Genomic DNA, 21390 nt, shown 5'->3' with positions numbered 1-21390 from the left:
CTGATGCTCAGGGCTCTCTTCCAAGCTCATTCAGATTCTTGGAAAAGTTCAGTTCCTTGCAGCTGTAGAACTCATGGAAGCTTCCATCTTCTTCGAGGCCAGCAGGAGAATGTCTTTGCTGCTTCAAATCTCTAGCTTGCTATGTCCCAGACCTCCCAGATTTAAAGGCTCACGTGATTAGGTCAGGCCCACATGATAATCTCCTTTATAATTAACTCAAAATCAACAGCTTACTTACCTTAATTACGTCTGCAAAATCCTCTTTGCCATGTAAAAATGTAATCACAGGAGCAATATCCCATCCTATTCATAGACTTCACCCACATTCAAAGGGAGGGATTTATACAAGTGTGAGGATCGTTTAACGTTCTGCCTTCCACACATATATACATACACAATGAACACTGTACCTGGTGTTCTGTAGCGTGATTTTTAAAAATTGATATGCCATGGTTATTTTTCCTACCTAATAAATACAGATCTGATTTTTATGGCTGAATAGTATTTTATTTTGTGATTTAAAATAGTTAATCACATACTGGACAGTTTCTGATTTTCCTTCTTAAAAATTATGCAAGGATGAACATTTCACATTCTTATCTCTGCATGTATGTAATTCTAAGGAAAGGAGTTTACCACATCAAAGGATAAACTAAACCAATGCTGCCACATCCCTTCCAGGGTCCTCCAGCAGCGCATGGTGCTGCTTTGCTAGCGAGGCTCTGCTTTTGGTGAAGATTCTCTGCGTCTTTTGCTCCGATACTGCCAAATTCCTACATCCTTGAAAGGAGTTCTAGAAATCACTAGTTGCCGCTGCAGGAAACATACAGGAAGTAACATAGTAAAGATGTGATGCTCACTTGTTACCTCCATCATCTCCCCAAAGAAGTTATTTTCAATTTGATTAAATAACTTTCGACGAGATGGGGGCTTTATTTTTATTTCTACCCTTTTTCTTTAGAAAGAGGCAACAAGGATACTAGATCACATTGAAGGTTGATAATCTTTTTAACTTTAAAAGGACACTGCATATTTTGATGGTATGGTGGGAAGTCGGGCTTCAAATGAAGGCTCTGAGAAAATACAAAACCGTGAATCTTAGAAACAAACACACAAAGATTTAATTATGCCTGCCTGCCTTGCTAGGAGATATCCTTAACTTTCAAGCAACCAATACTTTGTGAGCACCTCCTATGGGCCAGTTCTAGTTCTGGGAATGCGATGGTGAACAGGCAGGCGGAGGTCACAAAATGAATCCACACACTTTGCAAGTGCATATGATGAAACAGCAAGATACATTTATCTAGATACAGATCTAGGTTAAAAAGCTTTAAAATTAAAAAAAAAAAACTTTCCAGGAAGCATATATATTTTCCCAGCCTGGATAGTAGGTAAACGGAATTCAGCAATGTCTGTAAATGTTAACCCCTTTCATAGGGGAACTTGAGGTGCAAAAGGCAGGCGTGTATACCCAGAAATACTGAACATCCAGCCAAAAGGGGACCCTCGTGTGGAAATGTGGCCCAGGACACATTTCCCCTGGCCATTCCTGAGCAGAGAGAATGGCATGATGGAAAAAGCCCCATTTCTTCAGAAGTTGCAACGTCTTCCTCTGCTCGTGGCAATCTGGGAGCCCAGCTACTGGCCTTCCACCCGTTGACTAAGGCCCAACCCCTCCAGAGCATAAGTTCTGTTCACTTCACCCACTGCTACAAGTTCCTGACCCTCTTATTAAACTCTTCCACCCCAAACACACAAATAAGGTCTCAGTCTTAGGTGAAAGTGGAAGAGACCGTGAGTACAGAGAGAAGATACCTTTCCCCATCTCCTGGTCATTTGAAAGGAAATAAAATCCTCAAAGCAATGTCTTTACCTGAGATCTGAAATGCAAAGCTTATTTATTTTGTTCAAGGCTCACCTGGCCCAGGATACTTGAATTTAAATAAGGAGGTTCTGGGGCCTCTTACCCTAGGGCGGTGCTGGTGAAAGCCAGGGTTGCTAAACGTCGCAGGCTGTGTAGGAAGCGTGACTGTGGCCATGTGGGATTGCCAGTGTCTCACTGCTGTTCTTTCTGGATCTCTCTGCCTGATGGTGCAACGTTTACCGTTCTTAAGGGGGACTAGCATTGCTTATTACCTGACCACCGTGACCTTCCTTCCAGCTTCAGAGCAAAGATAGAGGCTCTCAGGTGGGAGCCAGCCTCATGCTCGTGCCCCGACACCTCACACCTTGACCCTGACCTACATCTGCACCCCCGTCCCCTGCAGACAATGCCTCGCTCCCCACACTTGTCCATGGCGCTGCTCTCCACCTCATCCTCCTGCATCCTTGGTATTTGAGCCTTTTTTTATTCCATCTCTCCCTTTATTCTATCTTTATCTCACTCCCACTCTACTGGTTCTTCCTCCATAGACATGACAATCTCTCCTAACGTAAAAATAATCAAAACAATCTTCCCGCATTGCATTATTTTCTAGCCACTGCCCTATCGTCTCTTCTTGCATTCACAACCTAGGTCACCCTTGGGGGAGAAATCCACTCCGCATTTCTCCCCTCCAGTTCCCTCTGCATCTGGCGTTTGCACTCACCACTCTCCTCCATCAGCAATAAAGACGCCAGTGGCTTCCTACGTCAAATTCCGAGTGTCACGTGTGTATATAAAAATGCCTCTTGGGTTTCATCCTTTGAGTTTCTCACGGGCACTCGAGCTCCTCATGTCCCAAATGAACATGTCACCCACCCAACACCAGCCCCCAACACAAACCTTCTCTTCTTCCTTCATTCGGTCTTGGTGAATGGAACCATCACACTCCCTGGAAACTCAAAAGCTTCCTCAACACTCACAGTTCCCTTCTGACAGCTCCTCTCCTTCTCCACGGTGACGAGGGGAAGCTCAGCTCAGTCTCTGGTCCTCGCCCAGCTTCCACAAATACAGATCTGCAAATTTAACTGGCCCAAGGATAAAACCAAAATATTTAACTTGGGATAAAAGGATCTCACAATCTCATCCTCACCAACAACATAGCTCAGTGTTTAAAAGCATGGATGCTGGAGCTCTATCACTAACACACTGTGCAACCTCAGGCAAGATTCTTAACCTCTCTGTGCTTCCGTTTCCTCTCTTGTAAGTGGGGGATAATAACAATACCTTTCTCGTAGAGTACTGGGAACATCATATGTATTCACGTACATAAGATTTTAGAACAGTCCCTGGCCTACCGTTGCGCTATGCGTACCTGACCGTCTTGTGACGTACTGCCCATTTTCACCTGCCAATCCTCTTCTCCCACGCACACAAGTATGCAGACATGCTACTCACCCGCCACAACAGCATACAGGTCACCAAACACACCATGTTGGCTGTTTCTTGTCTCCACCGCTTTGTTCTTAGTTCTTTTGTTAATCTGCTGAACTCCCTTTTATTTTTGGGGACTCAGCTCAAATACCACTTCTGCTGTGGTGCCTTCCCTCCTGCCCCAAGGGCTTCCCCACTGAGACCCGATTGTACCCCAAATGAATTTCCCCTGTAGCATGCATCACTTCAATCAATTATTTTTAAACGTCGGAGAGTTACCATGTTTGAGCGCTTGTCATATGCCAGACCCCGTTCTAAGTGCTGTACACGTATTAGCTTGTTTAAGCCTCACAGCAAACCTATGAAATGTTTTAACAATTGGTTTCTGTGTTCATCATTCCTCCTCAGTCGTGGGGCTCTTTATGGGCAAGAAACTATGACTTGATCATGACTGGGTGTCCAGCATGGTGCCTGGTGCATGATGGGCCCATAGATAAGTGAATACCTCTGAACTGAGCCAATCAAGGATGAGCTGAACTCAGAGAGAGATGGGCGCAGGCACGAATTACTGACAGTGAAGGACACTGAGGTATGGGTGGATGGTAGCTGGATCTGAAATTCACCAGTGCTATAAAGACTGCTGTAACTACCTCATACCACCATTAGATTGTTATTACTGTATGAATATTTTCTATAATGCCGACAGGTTAATGTGCTCCCATTGTTTCTGTAACGTCATATAATTTCAGGTCTTTCCAAGGACATAATAATACAATTCGTGATGTTTTTTGTTTTTTTTTTTTGCGGTACGCGGGCCTCTCACTGTTGTGGCCTCTCCCGTTGCGGAGCACAAGCTCCGGACGCGCAGGCTCAGCGGCCATGGCTCACGGGCCCAGCCGCTCCGCGGCATGTGGGATCTTCCCGGACTGGGGCACGAACCCGTGTCCCCTGCTTCGGTAGGCGGACTCTCAACCACTGCACCACCAGGGAAGCCCTATGATGATATTTTTATCCCATGCTCTTGTTTCAAGGGTCACTTGCTAAGTCTGAAAAGTTTTGCCTGGCCTTCAGCTCATGGGTCACCCACCTTTGATAAAGTGTAAAGAGACACTTACCCTGACAACCTTTCCTTCTTGTTGGACACCAGATGGAAATTTGCCACAAATTACAGACAGCTACAGTCAGGAGTTAACATTACAGTTTCTATGGCAATAGTCTAAGCCCGTAAACAAAAGCATTGTTGTTTAATCGTTACAAAGGGATATGCTTTTTATAAATCTAATATACATATAAATATAAAAGGAATTCAAAGATAATATGTATCTCAGTTTTCATTAACTTTTCTTCCCTGCCATATCCCTTGAGCCCATAGTAAATTCTATTTCATTAGGCAGTAGACAAGGGTTAAGATCAAAATTGTTTAAGGCATTGATTAGAATATCTCTGGGTGGCCTTGAAGCTGATATTAGTGGGGGAGAGAGCAATGTCCAGCCATATGAGTGCCGTCCCAGGGGTGCCAGTGGGAAAGGACGTGCACAGAAAACTTAAGTCTAGAGCCCCAGTATATCTCTGGGAAGCTTCCAGCTAGCTTAAGCCATTCTGATAATTTATAGGTAGCATAGTCACAGGATTTTTGGTCACTTTTTGATTTCCTGAAGCATTGAATGTGATGGGAAGTTTAATCTCGCTGGGGTGGTGTTTTTTAAGGAACTACCACTGCTGGAACGAAGCCTGGATGACGAGGCCTGATCTTCCCATTGGATTTGGAGGTTGGCAAGTCGTGGACAGCACCCCGCAGGAAAACAGCGACGGTAAAAACCGCATCCTCCCTCAGGGAAATGGATGTACTGCCCATCTTTATTTTGCTTTTATGATTGCATTTGATGTGTGGGAAACACTCCCTCCCAGTGGGAACAGCATCAGAAGTGTGCTTCCTGGGCGCATGTACAGGGTTGACTACCTGCCAGCCAGGTTTAACTGCATTTCACTGGTCGTCTTCACTCTGATTATTTTGTAACTTCTAGGGGGGAAAAGAGCATAAAACTTAACATATATAACCTCATTGATTCTTGCTTTGATAAGCAGTTTTGAAGACAAGAGAAAATGTATCTGGGTAAGCACTTTTGCTAGGCTATAAAACAGACTTCAGCCCTGCCTGATAAACAGTGATAAGATAGATGGCAGTGGTGAAAATAAAGAACTCAACAAATAATTACAGATCATCCTTTAACTTGTTGTTTCTCCAGACGCTGATTTCTTTTTAGGTTGTGTGATTTCTTTCAAAACTTGAGTATGTAGGTACGTATCTTCTAACATGTGTGCTAAGTAGTGGCAGCTATGACCCCCCTCTCCCACCGAATTTTTATAAAATCACACACATCGTGAGGCCCCATTTCTCTTTAGCATGATGATAAAAATCAGTGGTCTAGGACACGACTTTTCTCTCCCCAGGTGTTGATATAAGATATCGATGTGTGCATATATATATACACAAAAACGTTCATTACATACTCATAAGGGAACGCCAGTACAATACTGGATTTTAAGAGAAAAATTTCAACACTTTCTGGTGTTCCGGATTATATATCATGACGAGATAGCTGGGTGACTAACGGCAGCTAATCTCTTATTAACAAGAGATAGCTGGTTAAAATTCAAAGGACTTTGTGAAAGTCAGCGTGGGCCTACTGACTTCCTGAGTGCACCTGGTCCATGTGTGTGGCTAATGTCCAGATTCTCCAGTTAAACTTGACATGTGTCCATAACGTCCAAACACAAAAAACAAAAGTGAAAACAACAACACAAACACTGAGGACGGATCACTGTTTCCAACATTCCAGATACGAGTTATGAAAGGATAAGCCCTGTGTAAGCCAGCAGCTGGGCACCAACACACTTGAGTCTGTTTGTAGTTGGAAGAGTAGATGCAGAAATAGTGTTGCCCTATATTCTTTTCGTGGCTTCAAATTTTGGTTTGCAGAGTCATTTCCAACGATTCCCTCTCGATTACACACGTGAGTCCATGGCCCGCTCCGGCCATGGAAAGCACTGGGGCTACCTCGGTGATGAAGTAGAGGAACATTTGTCTCTACGGAGTCACCTCAGGGCTATGATCCAGATCAGCTCTGTATCTGGACAGAACTGAAGATGGCAAACTCATGCTGCCCCTCCTCTGTGTGATACAGGGATGTATCGGTGCGGCCCGGCCTCTGTTCAAGCCATTAAGCACGGCAATGTTTGCTTCCAGTTTGACGCACCCTTCGTTTTTGCAGAGGTAAGTGGGAAGCTGGGGAAAAGAGCTGCTTTCCTTCCCAACCTCTTAACACATCAAAAAATAAGGTACTGGGCTGTTACTTCCAAATTTCCCAGGTACACAGTGTATGCTTCATGTTTACAAAGTTAACTAGACATCATTCCAACCCCCAGGCACTGCATGCTAAATGCAGTTCTTACTTAAACATTTTTCTCTCCTTGATGTTTTGAGATTTTTCTGCCGGAAAGCAATTGCTTTACTAACCTTAGCTTAGTTCTCTGGACCCCTGAAGTAGGTATCAACTGCTCCCAAGAAATTAAGTGACTAAATGAATCACTCAACAAAAAATTGGTGGAGACGGTCCGTGAATTGAAACGGCAGAGTGTACTTCTTCACCCTGAGACTAGCCCAACAGTGCACACGGAACAACACCTGAACACACCCCAACTACGGTCTTAGTCTGGGAACTCCAGTCCATTTCCTGCCATTCCAGGCCATCCTCCAACAGTGGAGACAGAGAGTACAGCTGCTAGAATACGGAGGGGAGAAGAGGGTCTAGAACGCTGCACACTAAAGGGTGGATAGGGATGGTTTGGGAAAGGGTCTGAAATTCTGCAAGAACTGGATGGAGGTCGGAAGCAGAGAGGGCAGTTCAAGGGTGCTCCAAAGAGAGCTCAGAAAGTCAAATTAAATGTAAGAGACATCAGGTGAAGGAGAAGGCCAGGAGGCTGCTGAAGGTAGGGGTGAGGAACAGAGGTTTATGAGAGGCTGAGAGGCAGGACTGACCTAGAGTATAATTTCACGAATGAACGCAATGAAATAACACCTACTGCTACGTAATCACTTTGCCTACCATCGGATGCTCTTAGCAACCCTTTAAAATGGATGTTATAATTCTTCCCATTTTACAGAAGAGAAACATGAGGCAAAGAGTGGTTAAATAACCTTCCCGCAATCATCTAACCAACAAAGAGTAGTGCTAAGATTTAAAGCCAGGGAGGCACCTGAGCTCATGCCAGTAAACACCCCTTTCTGCTACTATTCTAGAATGAGTACATGTCTATTCCCACTACGTGCCAGACACTGTGGGAATTCAGAAGCCTATGTCCTTAAGTAACTGGATTCTTGATGGAGATGGTGGTAGGTAAACACAGCAACGTTTAAATAACAATAACGCAAGGAATGCTGTGGAACTAAATGTCAGACAGCAATGTGGGTGATAAATGACTCGCGTTGAAGTTAATTGAGACATATGAGCTAGGAACTGAGGCAGGACAGCAAAGGCCACAAGCCCCTGTCTAGGGAGCGTGATCTGGGGACAGATACAAGGACAGCTACGTGATAGCCGCGGTACGATGAGTGGAGTATTACAGGAGCCCATGGAAGGAGGGCCAGAGATGCTACCTGGAGGGAGCAGAGCCTGAAGCATGTCTGGAGGGATGATTAGTGATTATTCAGGCGAAGAGGGTAAGAAAGAAGCCAGAGGAAGGAAAGAACTTTACACAGAGGAGAAAACTTGAGCCCCCGAATGGTACGTGCAGACAATGAAAAACTATACAGGCTCATGAAAAGTGATGTGTTGGGAGGCGTCAAATGACGACAGCTGAGGGAACTAGACAAGGGACCTTCTGTCCTGAGAAACGGGCACCTCGTCCTGTAAACGACAGGCTTCCCACGGGGAAGGGACGGGAACCTGTGCAGTACGGCCTTGAAGGGAAGGCCTCGGGGGTGCGGGGAACACGGGAAGGCTGGGATGTTACTCCACGCCCAAACCAGACAAACGGCGACAGGCGGGGAAGGAGGGGGCAGGAGGGGGCAGGCCTGGGAGATGTTTCGGAAATAAGCAAAAGCGGAAATGTGAATTACACGAAAGGAACAGTGTCTCTTCTACTGTTCCCACCATCACAGTTTCTAGAAGCCTTGGGAGAACAGGCAGACCGTATTTGGAATTTCACCCTCTCGACTTCATTTTGAGATTTAAAGATTTATCCAGTCCTCCCCAGCTGCCGTCTGATCATTTCTGATGCTATGAGCACTTCTTAATGGGAAATCACTCTAAAACTCGCCAAGCCTTGTTTTTGTATTTTCATTAAGCTTTGTTGCTGCGAAGGGGAGAGGAACAGCCTCCCTCCAAGAGCGAATTGCCCAAGAGCTGTTATTAAATATAGATCGCGGTGTTGTGAATGTCGTCGGGACTCTCGGGTTATAATTACTCCTCTCTCACCCACTGCAGACTGGTCTGACAGCGCGTAGGATTGCTGCTTTGGCATGCGCTGAGCTTCAGGGCTGAGCCATTTATAAGAGATGCTCCAACTGCTGAAAAGTGCGTGAGGACCCTTTTCTCAAGGGTTCTAAAGTAGGAGTCCATGGGGCGCGTCGGATTTCACTTAATGAGAGTCTATGTGACTCAGGTTCTAGACAGCATCTTCCCTCCCTTTCTCGCCTCCCTGCTGCCTAAGCTTGCCTCTCCCTGACCCCAGCCACGTCAGCCGGAACGTGCCTTTTCTTGCCTCTCGGCAGACTGACTTTCTTGGTCACTCCTTACTCATTTCCGGGCCAGATCAAGCATCATGTTCATTGACTTCCTTTGGTTTTCTCGGGGCTTTTGTGGTGAAAGCACGACCCCAAATAAGAGACGTATGCACGAAAAGCATCCTACCTCTGCCCTTCTCCTCTTCTCCTCCGTTTTGGAAATCTATGCTTCCCATTTCTAGATTTCTTCCAGGGACCGAAGCTTACTTCTCTACCCGCCTCCCTTCTCATGCCCTCAGCCCTGCGGTGAGTTTCTTGGTTCTGGAGGCTGTTCGGCCCGTCCTCCCTGACTCCTGGGGACCTGCGGCTCCTAAAGAGAGCAGAACGGTTCTCAGTATCGGGGCTACTTTCCCAATTCCCACGCAATTCCCACGTTCACTAAGCATTCAGGAGCTGCTGCTTCTCTTCTGTCTTAGCTTCTTCTAGTTGTGTCTGTTGACCCCCTCACGCCATCCCACTCAAACTCACACACAAACGCACATGCACGCACCCATTTTCCCTCCCTGGCCCGGAGCTAATTTTCACGGCAGCAGTGACAGGCTCCTCGGGGCCGCAGTCACCACCCCATTGCTCCAGAGGCCACACCTTCCCTTGCTCCAGGCCAGCAGTTCCCTGTACGCTAACTGTGCAACTGCTTCTCTGCAGATTCTTCGTTCTCAATTCAAGCTTGTTTATTTTGCTGCCACTTATGAGATGCAGCCTGTTTTTTGGCATCCCCTAGTCCGATCTAAAATAGTTCACCCATTTGTTCAAATAACCTATGAAAACTTGAAATCATCTTGGCTTCTCTTCTTAACCTTCCTCAGGCATCTTAACGGAGATATAATACCTTCCAATAAGATCACAGATCCAACCACGCCAGTGATCTCTATCATTACCCTCTGAGCTCTGAACAGCACTGAGATCTGGGACGTCTGCCCCTAAATCATCTGCTTCCTCCTCGCTTGCCCCTTTCCTGTTTCTTCTCCACAAACCAGCCAGAAGTATCCTTCATAATGTAAATAGAAACGTGTCACTCCCCTGCCCCAAACCTTCTAACGGATTCCCATCACTTTTACGATACACTGAGGCATAAATCATTACAAGGTTCTGTGCGATATGGACCCTGGCTTCCCCTCCACCCCCATCCCTTTGCTCATTTCCTTCCAGCCACAATGACCTTGCTATTTTGTCAGAGTCTTTACACATACTGTTCCTTTGGCTATGACAGCTCCTCCCCCACTACGCATGTCCTGTTCCCTCCCTGCGTCCAGATCTCTGTTCAGCTCACCTCCTCGAAGAGACCTTCACTCACACCACCTCGCACCTGAAACGTCACCACCTGCCCTGTTGTTTCTGTCCTTCTACTCTGACTCAGTGTTATTATTTCTCTCCCTGCTAGAATGTAAGTTCCACGCAGGTGGGCTCTGTTGGCTTCTCATCGCTGAAAGCAGGGTCTGGTACACGGCAGCCACCAGTAAATACATGAATGAATAGAGCAAGCGAAAGCGTGTGCATGGTACACTGCTGAGAGCAGTATCCCAGAGAGACAGGGGTCACGTGGCACCCTCAAGTACCGGCAGTCCTGGTGGGAGATGAGGCCCACGTACGCAGCAGCAGGGGGCGCACACGGGAGTGTGGCCGCGTAGCCAGCGTCCGCAGGGTGAAGGAGTGGCAAGCAAGGGCTCGACGTCTGGCAGTTGTGCCAGGAGGGCTCCAGGACCAGGTGGGCACCCACTGCGTTCCTTCAGAAGCCCTGGAAGGAGCACCCCCTTCTCAGCACAGCCTGCAGGGCAGTTACTTCCCCTTGGGAACAGATGAAGAGAGCAGACACTGTCCTGGGTCCTGAAAACCAGAGCTTCCATCCTGAGAGGTGAGAAGTGTAGCTTCTGGCGGCAGTGGACACACGTTCACATTCCTTGGGCAACAAGCAGAAGTTTGCAGAGAGGCCGCTCTCTAGCCTGAGGACCCAGCCCACCTTTGCTGAGCCCCAGGGGCCCTGAAACATCCAAACACGCTCTCGTATCAGAGTCTTTACACATCCTGTTCCTCCTGGTAGGAAAGCTCTCCTCCTACTGTCCACCCCACTTTGGAAGTGCCTGTGTCTCGCCAAGAAGCAAGGGGTGGTGGGGCTGAGAATAGCCGTATTTCACGTTGGGTTGCCCAGGTTCTGCGTGACCAGAGCCCTTTCAAACGTATGGGTAAGACCAGATGGTCCCGAAGACTCCTTTCCACTCAAAAGAAATTAAACACAGGACTTTCACAGGTGTTGCTTATCTACTTGCCAGCCTTGCAAGGGAGGTATAATCAAACCCAGGCTCAGAGATATTCAGTAACTTGCCCAAAGTCACGGAGCCTAGGTCCAATATTTCTTCCCCTTATGACGGTTCTACCGTAGAGATCCAGCTGGTCTGTCATACATTCTAAGCCCCTCGGTGAGTCTAATGTGCAGTCAGGACGGAGAACCGCCACACTAGCGGCTGCAACCGAAAAGAAAGCTTGCGGATGTCACTTGGAAAGGATCTTTTCCCTAAACCCTCACGCTCAACACACATATGCAAAAGCCATTTTATGTGTGTGTTTCTCCTTTCCTTTCCTCACAAGGGACAGTGTAGTGGGCTGACCTGAGATTTTAGCCTACATAAATTTCCTAAGCTATGCTCAAGGGGAGACGAGGATTCATCCACTTTCATATTTAGCCTTGTCTCCCTGGAAAACTGAAAGCTGCTTTAAGAGTTGTTTATTAAGAGGACATTTATCATCATTGTGGCTATAGTTCGCAAGTGAGGAGGGAGCAGTCCATGCCTGCATGGTCTCCGCCAGAGGGACGGCTGAAATTCTCAGGAAGCTCATTTAAAGTTTCCTTGAACTTTTTTCTCCAAAATGAGAAATATCCTTGAGGTGTCTGCTCTGTCCTCTCTTGTCCTGATTCCTGGTTTCGCATTGCAGCCTTTCACAGCACGTGCCTTTCGCCACCGAGCCCTGGATACTCTGCTGAGGAACAGGGCCAACACCATCACCCCTCAGTAACCTGAGGCAGCATCGAACCACCCAGGCCCTGGGCCTGGAAGCGCCTCCCTACCACGTGGTGCCATGGCCCTGTGGGGTGACACGGAGAGGCAGTGAGCTGCGGAGCTCCCGGGCACACACACGGGCCACCCCGGGTGAGGGTCAGGGCATGTGCTATGGCCACCCCGGGTGAGGGTCAGGGCATGTGCTATGGCCACCCCGGGTGAGGGCCAGGGCATGTGCTATGACCACCCCGGGTGAGGGCCAGGGCATGTGCTATGACCACCCGCGGTGAGGGTCAGGGCATGTGCTATGGCCACCCAGGGTGAGGGTCAGGGCATGTGCTATGGCCACCCAGGGTGAGGGTCAGGGCATGTGCTATGGCCACCCCGGGTGAGGGTCAGGGCATGTGCTATGACCACCCAGGGTGAGGGTCAGGGCATGTGCTATGACCACCCAGGGTGAAGGTCAGGGCATGTGCTATGACCACCCAGGGTGAGGGTCAGGGCATGTGCTATGACCACCCAGAGTGAAGGTCAGAGCATGTGCTATGACCACTCAAGGTGAAGGTCAGGGCATGTGCTATGACCACCCAGGGTGAAGGTCAGGGCATGTGCAATGGGCATGCCCCTGCCCACGTTTGTACTTCTTCTCCACCACCTCCCAGCCATGTGACCACAAACACTCTGCTGACTCTCTGACTCTTGGTGCCTCGCCTATAAAAGAGGGATAATAGTACCTACCTCACAGGATTGTCGCTGTGGGGTTTAAATTAAATCATTTAAAAATGTCCCTGAAACATTATGGGTCAATAAATATTGACTACTTCCTTTCTCCTTAACAGAGATCAGACTTCACGTAAATTCAGAACATTTTGTGAGAAAGCAGAGAAAAGTTGCTCTCTTAAACCTCATCTTTAAAAGCTAGGTATCTATCATCAAGTTCTCCCATTACCTAGTAATGATCATTACATTTTTACTCAATTTTGATGTTTACAAACCTCTGTAAGAATCATGCTCACATAGATTCTATCTCGCTCAGTCCCAAGGTGTTCCTATGAAACTGGCAGAACAAGTGTAATTATTTTCATTTTATAGAAGCAGGAACGGAGGTTCAGAGAGGACAAGGTAACTTTCTAAAAGTACACACCCAAGATCAGAGCCCGTGTTCCCTGCAGCTAATCCACTGCGTCTCTCAAATACCTTCCTCAGAACCTTTGAAGCGGCCAGTCCCTCTGCCTATCACAGCCTTTCTTCTCTCCATTTACTTGCTTTAATTATTTTAAGCTTTAATGGGGTAAAATTGATATTTAAAATGCATACATTTAATGTATACATCTTGATTGATTTGGACCTATGCATCTACCTGGAGAAAAATCTCCCAGGAGCCACCCAGCAGACTTTCTCTTTTTCCTGGAAGTAGGTCACGCCATCACTGTCAGCTTAAAGAAGTCTGAGGAGAGTAACAGGGTACTTTCTGCTTTGCCTTAGGAGGTAGGATTTGCCAGCAAGAGAAAGGAAAGAAAGAAATGGTTGGCACTTAAATGACTTAGCACGATGAATAATGCCGTCTCCAGGGACCCTACATGGCTACACTATTGAGAGTTAGAGATTTTGGTGACAGGAACATTGGATGCTGGCTAATGGTCTCCTCTCCTGTTTTTAGGTCAACAGTGATCTTGTTTACATTACAGCTAAGAAAGATGGCACTCATGTGGTTGAAACCCTTGATACCACCCATATTGGGAAATTAATCGTGACCAAGCAAGTTGGAGGAGATGGCATAAAGGACATTACTGACACCTACAAATTCCAAGAAGGTAAGTTACTGCAATCGAATGAAGATTGCTCTGCCCAAGTCTGCTCGGCACTTTCGTAGTTACAGTCACTGTCACCACGAAGACATGTTCCAGAGAAGGCGTGGCCATTTGCAGCATTTGGAAGTTAGGAGAGAACTGGAGTGAATACATATCACACCCACAATTTCTCGTGTCATTGTAGTTTTACTTGTTTGTTTGCTTTGAGCAGAATTCTGCTTCACATGGCTTTTGAAATAAATGCTTTAAAGTCACGTCTATTTTAACAGAATATAGAATGTGTTCTTGTTCATAAAAATATGAAAGCATCTTAATTGCAAATAATCCTATTAGAAAACATTACATAACTAATGTACTTTTAGTTCAATAATGAAATTTAAATACCTGTTCACATTTATTTAGTACCTTGAAAACGATTTTCACATGCATTGCTCCCTTGACATATCGTGGAAACCCCCTGAGGTAGATGATACAACATTAATAGGACACTGCAGTCTCACTAATTCAGGCCAATTAGAACGGAGGCCCGTTTCAATCATAAAATAATGTTAAGGTGGTTTTTGTTAACTCTTCGTGTGTGGAATGTTTGAAATGGAGCTGTTGAGTTCAGTCCCGTCTCCATCGTACTGAGTGCCTGCTCTATGCCTGGAGTTGTGTTTGGTGCTGGGAGCCCCACGGTGAGTAGAACCCAGTTTCTGGGCAAGTGATAGGTTCATTCTGCTGAGGGCTTTGAAAACAAAGAAGGGGGCAGTCAGTCCAACCAGGAGATTCAGGAAAACAAAGCCCGATAAGAGAAGTCCCAGACCACAGTTAAGGAAGCTGGACCAGGGTTTCCAGGAGATGAGAATATGACAAGGCCATGGGGTGTGAATCAGCCGGTGTGTTTAGGGTCCTGCAGACATTACTAAAGCCTTAAGCTCATTAAGTGCCCAGAGGCCGGAGTCAAGTCTCCCCAAGGTCAGTGGCGGACAGGAGGTGGAGGACCTTGGGTGTCTTCACGGGGACGTGGAATATATGTTACAAGTGATTCACCAACAGAGCTTCTTAGGAATGGCAAAGGCCATTTTAGTAAATGGATAAAAATGAAGGGTCATTTGCATATACCTAAATATTCATCAGTGTTCCTGAAATGCTGAGTGCAGAATCTGTTTTAAATATTTTAGATCCTCTGTCTCCCTGCTCTTATTTACAAAAGCAATTTGCACTATAAAGAGAATGTTTGCTGAATTGAGAAATTCAGGATTTGTGCCATCTGAACCCGTGAATTTTTGCTGTATTCCTGAAATAGATAGCTCTTCTCTTCTGTTGGTTTTCATCCACCACACAACCTCGATACAAAAGATTCTTTTTTCTTTTGGGCTTTTTTCTAAAAAGAGAGTTTTTAGAAACATAAGCGAGGGCTTCCCTGGTGGTGCAGTGGTTAAGAATCCGCCTGCCAATGCAGGGGACACGGGTTCGAGCCCTGGTCCGGGAGGATCCCACATGCCGTGGAGCAACTGGGCCCGTGCGCCACAGCTACTGAGCCTGTGCTCTAGAGCCTGTGTGCCACAACTACTGAAGCCCACACGCCTAGAGCCCGTGCTTCGCAATGGGAGAAGCCACCACAATGAGAAACCTGCGCACCGCAGCGAGGACCCAACGCAGACAAAAATAAAATAAATAAATAACTAAATTTATTATTTTTTTAAAAGCACAATAAAACAAAACAAATGACCCATGCCCTCTTGTGATAGAGTGACAGGCAAAAAGATTTGGAAAGGAAAAAGGATTCCATATAGGAATGAAAGGAACCGGCTGTAACATCCACGTATTTATTCATTCATCCTTTCAACTACTTGCTGTTAACCACCCTCCAGACTCCAAACACTGTCGGGATGGAGACACACACAGCCCTGCTTTCCCATCTATAATAGCTAGAGAGACGGGCGGGAAGCTGTGTGTTGGATGCCTAGGACAGGGGTGGTTGGACAGATGCTCAGGGATCCTGGAGGACCTTAGCTGCGGGCTCCCTGAGTCTGAAGGACACACAGGGAAACACGGGGATGACTCTTTCCCCGGGGAACGAGTTCTCCAGGAAAAGGCAGCAGGACAGGGATTGTGGATAAACTCTCCCAGTGTGGAGGAGTCCTGAGCAGACAGTGTCTAGAACAAGAGCTGAGCCGTCCTCTAGGAAGCCGTCCAAGTGACCAGCTATCTTGTTTAAACTGCTCAGCAAGATGTCCTGCGTGGTCAGCCACAGAGGTGGTGGTGAAGACCAAATCAGGGTCAGACGTCGGTCCATGAAAGAGGAGTCAGGAGCTTGGCCAAGGGAGAATCCCAGATTAAAACAAGTAAAATGTGCCAGCTCTGAACGGGGAAGACAGCTGAGGTCCAGACCTGCAAGGTCTGGCAAGAAGGCAAGGCTCAGAGGAGTGGAAAGTGTGGGGGGCTTGTCCAAGCAGAAGAGCCCCTAAAGTCCGCATAGATAGTTTAAGAGGCATCCATCCTGCTCCTGGGCTGGCGTCTGATTCCAGGTGGACCGTTAGCTTCTTAATCAAGGATGGCATGTGGGTTTCATATTCTAACATTGGGAATGATGGAGTGAGTGCCGTTTAAGAAGGGAGCTGACGCCGCTCCTGTGTGTGCGGTGGGAAAGGGTGAGTGGTTACCCATGTACCCCAGGGGCATCTAGGAGAGACTGCCAGCATCTGGGCCCGTGCATTTGCCACCCTGGTCCTCATTATTGAATCTCTTATATAATTTCTCTACAAATGCTGAGTGTGGCCACTAACCTGTGGTGGGAGTGAAAACAGAGAAAAAAATATGACCAGATTTAGGCACTTACTGTTTTAATTAACTAGACTGTGGAAAGATCATTTTTCACTTCGATGAGCTAAAGCTTAATGTCAAGTTTATACCCTTCTTTAAAATATAAGATGAAGAAACTATAAAATTTGGAAAACTAGAATTCTTAGAACTTCTCCTGCGGCAAAGTCTTCTTCTGTGATGGTGTCCGGGTCCCGTTTCCTCTTCGCTCCAACAGTTATACCTTCTGTCACTTGTATTTTCATCTCTCCTTCTCTATTAGCTCCTTCCCATGACCATGTCACCTGTGTTAAGAAAATTTACAAAACTCTTTTTCAACAATAAAGTCCCCTGCAAACATGGTCCATCCTTTCTTCTCTTTGCCTGCGCGGCTGCCCGCACCCAACATCCTTTTCCTTTTCCTTTTCCTTTTTATGTCTCATCCACTGTGCCCTGAGGTCTGCCACCTGCTCACCCTTGAAGCCCTTCTCCTCAAGGTTGCCAAGACATCTGATCGCCATGTAGAATAAACATTTTGCAGATTTCAGCTTACCTAAAACCTCCTGCATTTTTTGATGCTATTTGCTCACTCACAATTCTTGAAATTCTCTCTTTTTTTTTAAATTAAAATTGTTTTTTAATTTTTTTAAATTTATTTTTTATTCAAGTAGAGCTGCTGTACAATATTATATAAGTTACAGGTGTACAATATAGTGATTCGTAATTTTTCAAGGTTATACTCCATTGACAGTTACTATAAAATATTGGCTATATTCCCCATGTTGTACAATATATCCTTGTAGTTTATTTTATACCTAATAGTTTGTACACCTTCCCAATGGTAGGCACTAGTTTGCTCTCTATATCAGTGAGTCTACTCCTTTTTTGTTCTATTCACTAGTTTTTTAGATTCCACATATGAGTGATATCAGACAGTATTTGTCTTTCTCTGTCTGACATATTTGCCTTAGCGTAATGTCCTCCAAATCCATCCATGGTGCTGCAAATGGCAACATGTTCATTCTTTTTTATGGCTGCGTAATATTCCATTGTGTGTACATACCACACCTTCCTTTTCCATTTATCTGTTGATTGGACGCTTAGGTTGCTTTGACGTTCTCTCTTCTCTTTGTTCCTATGATACAGCTTTCTCCTGGTTCCATCCCAACCTACCTGACTCGTTTTTCCATCTTCTTCTGCAACTCAGAGCTCCCCTTTCTTTGCCCCCCCTCAGAATGTTTCTTCCTTCTAGGCTTTGTTCCTACCCAGTAGCTGGTGTTAACATGCACACACATACTGATTCTCTCAAGTCTGTCTCCAGCCTAGACTTCACTTTTAAGCCCCACATTCACCTAAATGTCCCATAGGAACCCAAAACTGAACCTTCCCAAATGCCACCTTCTATCACTCCCTCCCCACCCCAGATCTATTTCTCCCGTGCTCCCTGCCCCAGGAAAGAAAACCATGACCCACCCAAACTTAGCACGTTGAGAATAAGTCAAGCAGCAAATCCTCTAAAAGTCCCCTTCGGAACAGTTCAAAGTTATCTCCTCCCCTCCATCGCCACGGCCCCTCCCTGAGAATCAAATGGTGCTGGGTGTGGAAGCCCCTTAACATAGTCCCTGATATGTAGTAAATGGCCAACAAAAGTTAGTTTCCACTCTTGCTGGTAATTCTATTATTACTACCATGCTCCTACTATTGGCTTGGACTCTGATGATTTTTCTCCTGGATAACTGCTATAGCTTCCCAATGCCACCTTCCCCTCCTCACCCTCTTTCCCTCTGTTTAAGTCATTGCCTCCAAAGTGACATATTTAATGACATCAATCTCAACCTGTTGCCGCATTGCTTAAAAGCCCTCACTGGCTTCCGTTGCCTGCAGGGTATTCCAGCCAGAGCTCGCCAAGCCTCTGCTAGTTGCCTTTTGGGCCCCTCGCAGCTCTTCCTCGCCGTACCCACAGGCATTAAAATCAGCACCTAGGTGAGCTGTGACAGTTCCTCCACCAAGCCAGGCTCCCACCTGCCTCCATGCCTTTGCTCTCGCTCTGGAAGGAAAAACCCTCTGAGAAGCCTCCCCTGCCGCCGGGTGGTGTCCAATCTCTGCCCCGTGTTCCCTGCACCACACACAAACGCTTGACCCAGCATCTGTGACGGATACGCGTGTGGTGATCCCTCTGCACTAGTGCCCTTAGACCCGGGTGGGAAGGGCTGCGCTTCTCATCTGAGCCTGGCACGGTGCCTGGACATCACAGGGGCACAACTAGCATGAGGTGATCGAAGGAATGGTAGCTCAGGTGGCACTTGCACAGGTGAGCTTAACCGAACAGCAGATGTCCTAAACCGGACTCTTTCATATCTATTATAAAGATGAAAGTTGCGTCCCTACATGAAGGCAAAGTGCTTCTCCAAACCCCAGCCCTCCAGAGCCTCTGTGCCAGGCTGGGTCCCAGGTCCTGGGGACACAGAGCTTACTTTCTCCTGGGGGAAGTAATGTCCCACAGCGACGAGTACTGGGAAAAGGAAAGAAAACCAGGTAAAGTGTTAGTGAGAGACGAGAGGACCAGAGTAACGGAAGTGGGGGGGACACTCTGAGAAGGTGACATTTGAGCTAAGACCTGAGCAATGAGAAGAGGCTTCATCAGACATAAAGGGGACTCTCATGACACCCAGTTAATGGAAGGGTGGTTTTGACCTTGGTCCTGGAGCCACAGAGGAGCCTCAGAAAATGCGATCTGGCTTTAGATCATTCTCTTGACCCCAAATTCATGGCCCTGCGTTATGTGAGACATCAGAGCTCAGACCACAACTGCAGAGAGCGGGAATTCCGGCGAGCTGGGAATTCTGCCTCTTACCTGGGCCTGTGCTTCCTGGAAACCCTCGCCTGCCTCGCTGACAGCTCCTGCTCAGAGGGACAGGCTGGTCCCCAGAAGGAAGCTAGAGGTTCCTCCACCTACGACCCGCTGTGAAGTCCCTCCTAGAGCCCAGAAGCTTCCACCGCCCCTCCTCCACTCGGCCAGCTCATCCTCTCCCCACGAGGCTCCTCTCTGACCATGACCATGTTCCCACTGCTGGCGTTCACCTCCCACATTTCGCCTAAATGCATGTTTGGTGCCCGTCCAAAGCCATGATCATTAATGCTCTCTTCCTTGGGGACCTATTTGCCAGATGCTCTCCGCTAAAATATTTCACTATGCTTTCCCTGTCACAGCCACTCCTTCCCTTTAGTATTAACTCCCTCTTGTCGACTGTGAAACGTGCTCTAGCCAATGCTTGTCCTGGACCAGTTGTTTCTGGCACATTCTCGCAGTCTTGACAATCAGAGAAATTGTTCATGCACACGCAGAAATACACATTCATTTGTTCGCAACACGTGCTGGCATTTTCTCTGTCTTTGCAAAGTCCCAGTAGTTGCCAATCCTCATGCATGTCCTACCTGTAAACCACTTCCCAACCCTGCCACGTATGCGTCCTTACGTTACACACAAGGAAACCGATGGTAGTAATGGTCCCTGCCTTGCAGAGTCCTTCTGAGGACTAGATGAGACAGAGCGCAATATACGCTTCCCATGACACCCATCACATAGTTAGCTCTCAGTGATGCTTGTTAGCACTATTAACTAACCTCTTCATTTTTGTTGCAGTTTGCTATTAGTTAAGTGAGAGGCAACATCTTAAAAGTTAATGGAAATATAAAAACCAGCATTTTTATTTCAAAGTGATTCTTCTTTTGCTAGCCATCTGCATGACTAGCTTTCCCAAGCCAAGTGGGACAGGTCCGAGTGGAAAGAGACATGAGGAAGACAGGTCTTGCCGGGCAGACCCATGAATGGGAGAAAACTCACATTGTAGAAGGTGCAAGGCAAGATGCAGCTCTTCCGGCTACGTGGCTAGGACATTGGGAGGGAAGCCAAGTAATCCCACAGTTTGAGAAGAGTTAGGTTTTGTCGGTTCTATCTGCTGAGCCCTGAAACAGTGACCCTGGAAAAACAACCCTTGGAGTATGCTCTGTAGTAACCCCTGTTCAGATACGCCGAACCCGGCAGCCGGGCAGGTCCTAACTCTCTGGGAACTTGATTTTGCAGAACGTATAACATGGGATGATGATGACACCTGCCCCAGAGGGAAGCCTGTGGCTCACAGAGGCAGCCCGGCAAGCCCTGCAAGTGGTGCCCACAGCACACTGTTCATTAAGGTGACTTTCTCTCGGGTGGCTTACGTTGGCCTTATCTCTGCACCTTTCCTAGGTCAAGAAGAAGAGAGGTTGGCCCTGGAAACTGCCCTGATGTATGGGGCTAAAAAGCCCCTCAACACAGAGGGCGTCGTCAAATCGAGGTCTGATGTCCACATGAATTTTGAAGTGGAGAACGTCGTGCTGGGAAGAGACTTCAAGGTCACCATCACCTTCCGTAACAATGGCCCCGCCCACTACACCGTCACAGCCTATCTCTCAGGCAATATCACCTTCTACACCGGGGTCGCCAAGGCAGAATTCAAGAACAAGACATTTGATGTGACACTGGAGCCCTTATCCTGTAAGTTAACGAGGGGGGCTGTTCTCTCCTGGATGTGTCACCTGCTTCCTCGTCTGGCTCTCTGCTGATGTTCCCTAATAGCTTCCTGTTGAAGTTAAAGCCCTGGCCCAGAGCTCAGGAGCATATGAGCCACAGGGCGGGACCCACTCTTCCTAGAAAGGCCCCCACTTTCATCTCCGTGACTTGTG

The 21390-nt window shown here is 47.1% G+C and overlaps 1 protein-coding gene across 1 annotated transcript in view; it reads left to right on the top strand.

The window, feature by feature from the left end:
• F13A1 (coagulation factor XIII A chain) overlaps window positions 1-21390 on the top strand; it is a 134938-nt gene that overhangs the window by 88758 nt on the left and 24790 nt on the right. The window contains exons 10-13 of the mRNA XM_067751911.1: window positions 5003-5106; window positions 6481-6569; window positions 13734-13887; window positions 20915-21202. Coding sequence (XP_067608012.1) covers window positions 5003-5106; window positions 6481-6569; window positions 13734-13887; window positions 20915-21202 — 635 coding nt within the window. The remainder of the gene's footprint in view (window positions 1-5002; window positions 5107-6480; window positions 6570-13733; window positions 13888-20914; window positions 21203-21390) is intronic.

Source organism: Pseudorca crassidens, chromosome 10 (assembly GCF_039906515.1).
Source record: "Pseudorca crassidens isolate mPseCra1 chromosome 10, mPseCra1.hap1, whole genome shotgun sequence".
In the NCBI taxonomy this organism is placed as follows: domain Eukaryota; kingdom Metazoa; phylum Chordata; class Mammalia; order Artiodactyla; family Delphinidae; genus Pseudorca; species Pseudorca crassidens.
The sequence above is the reverse complement of the archived record's forward strand: the minus strand, read 5'-3'. Positions and strand labels throughout refer to the sequence as shown.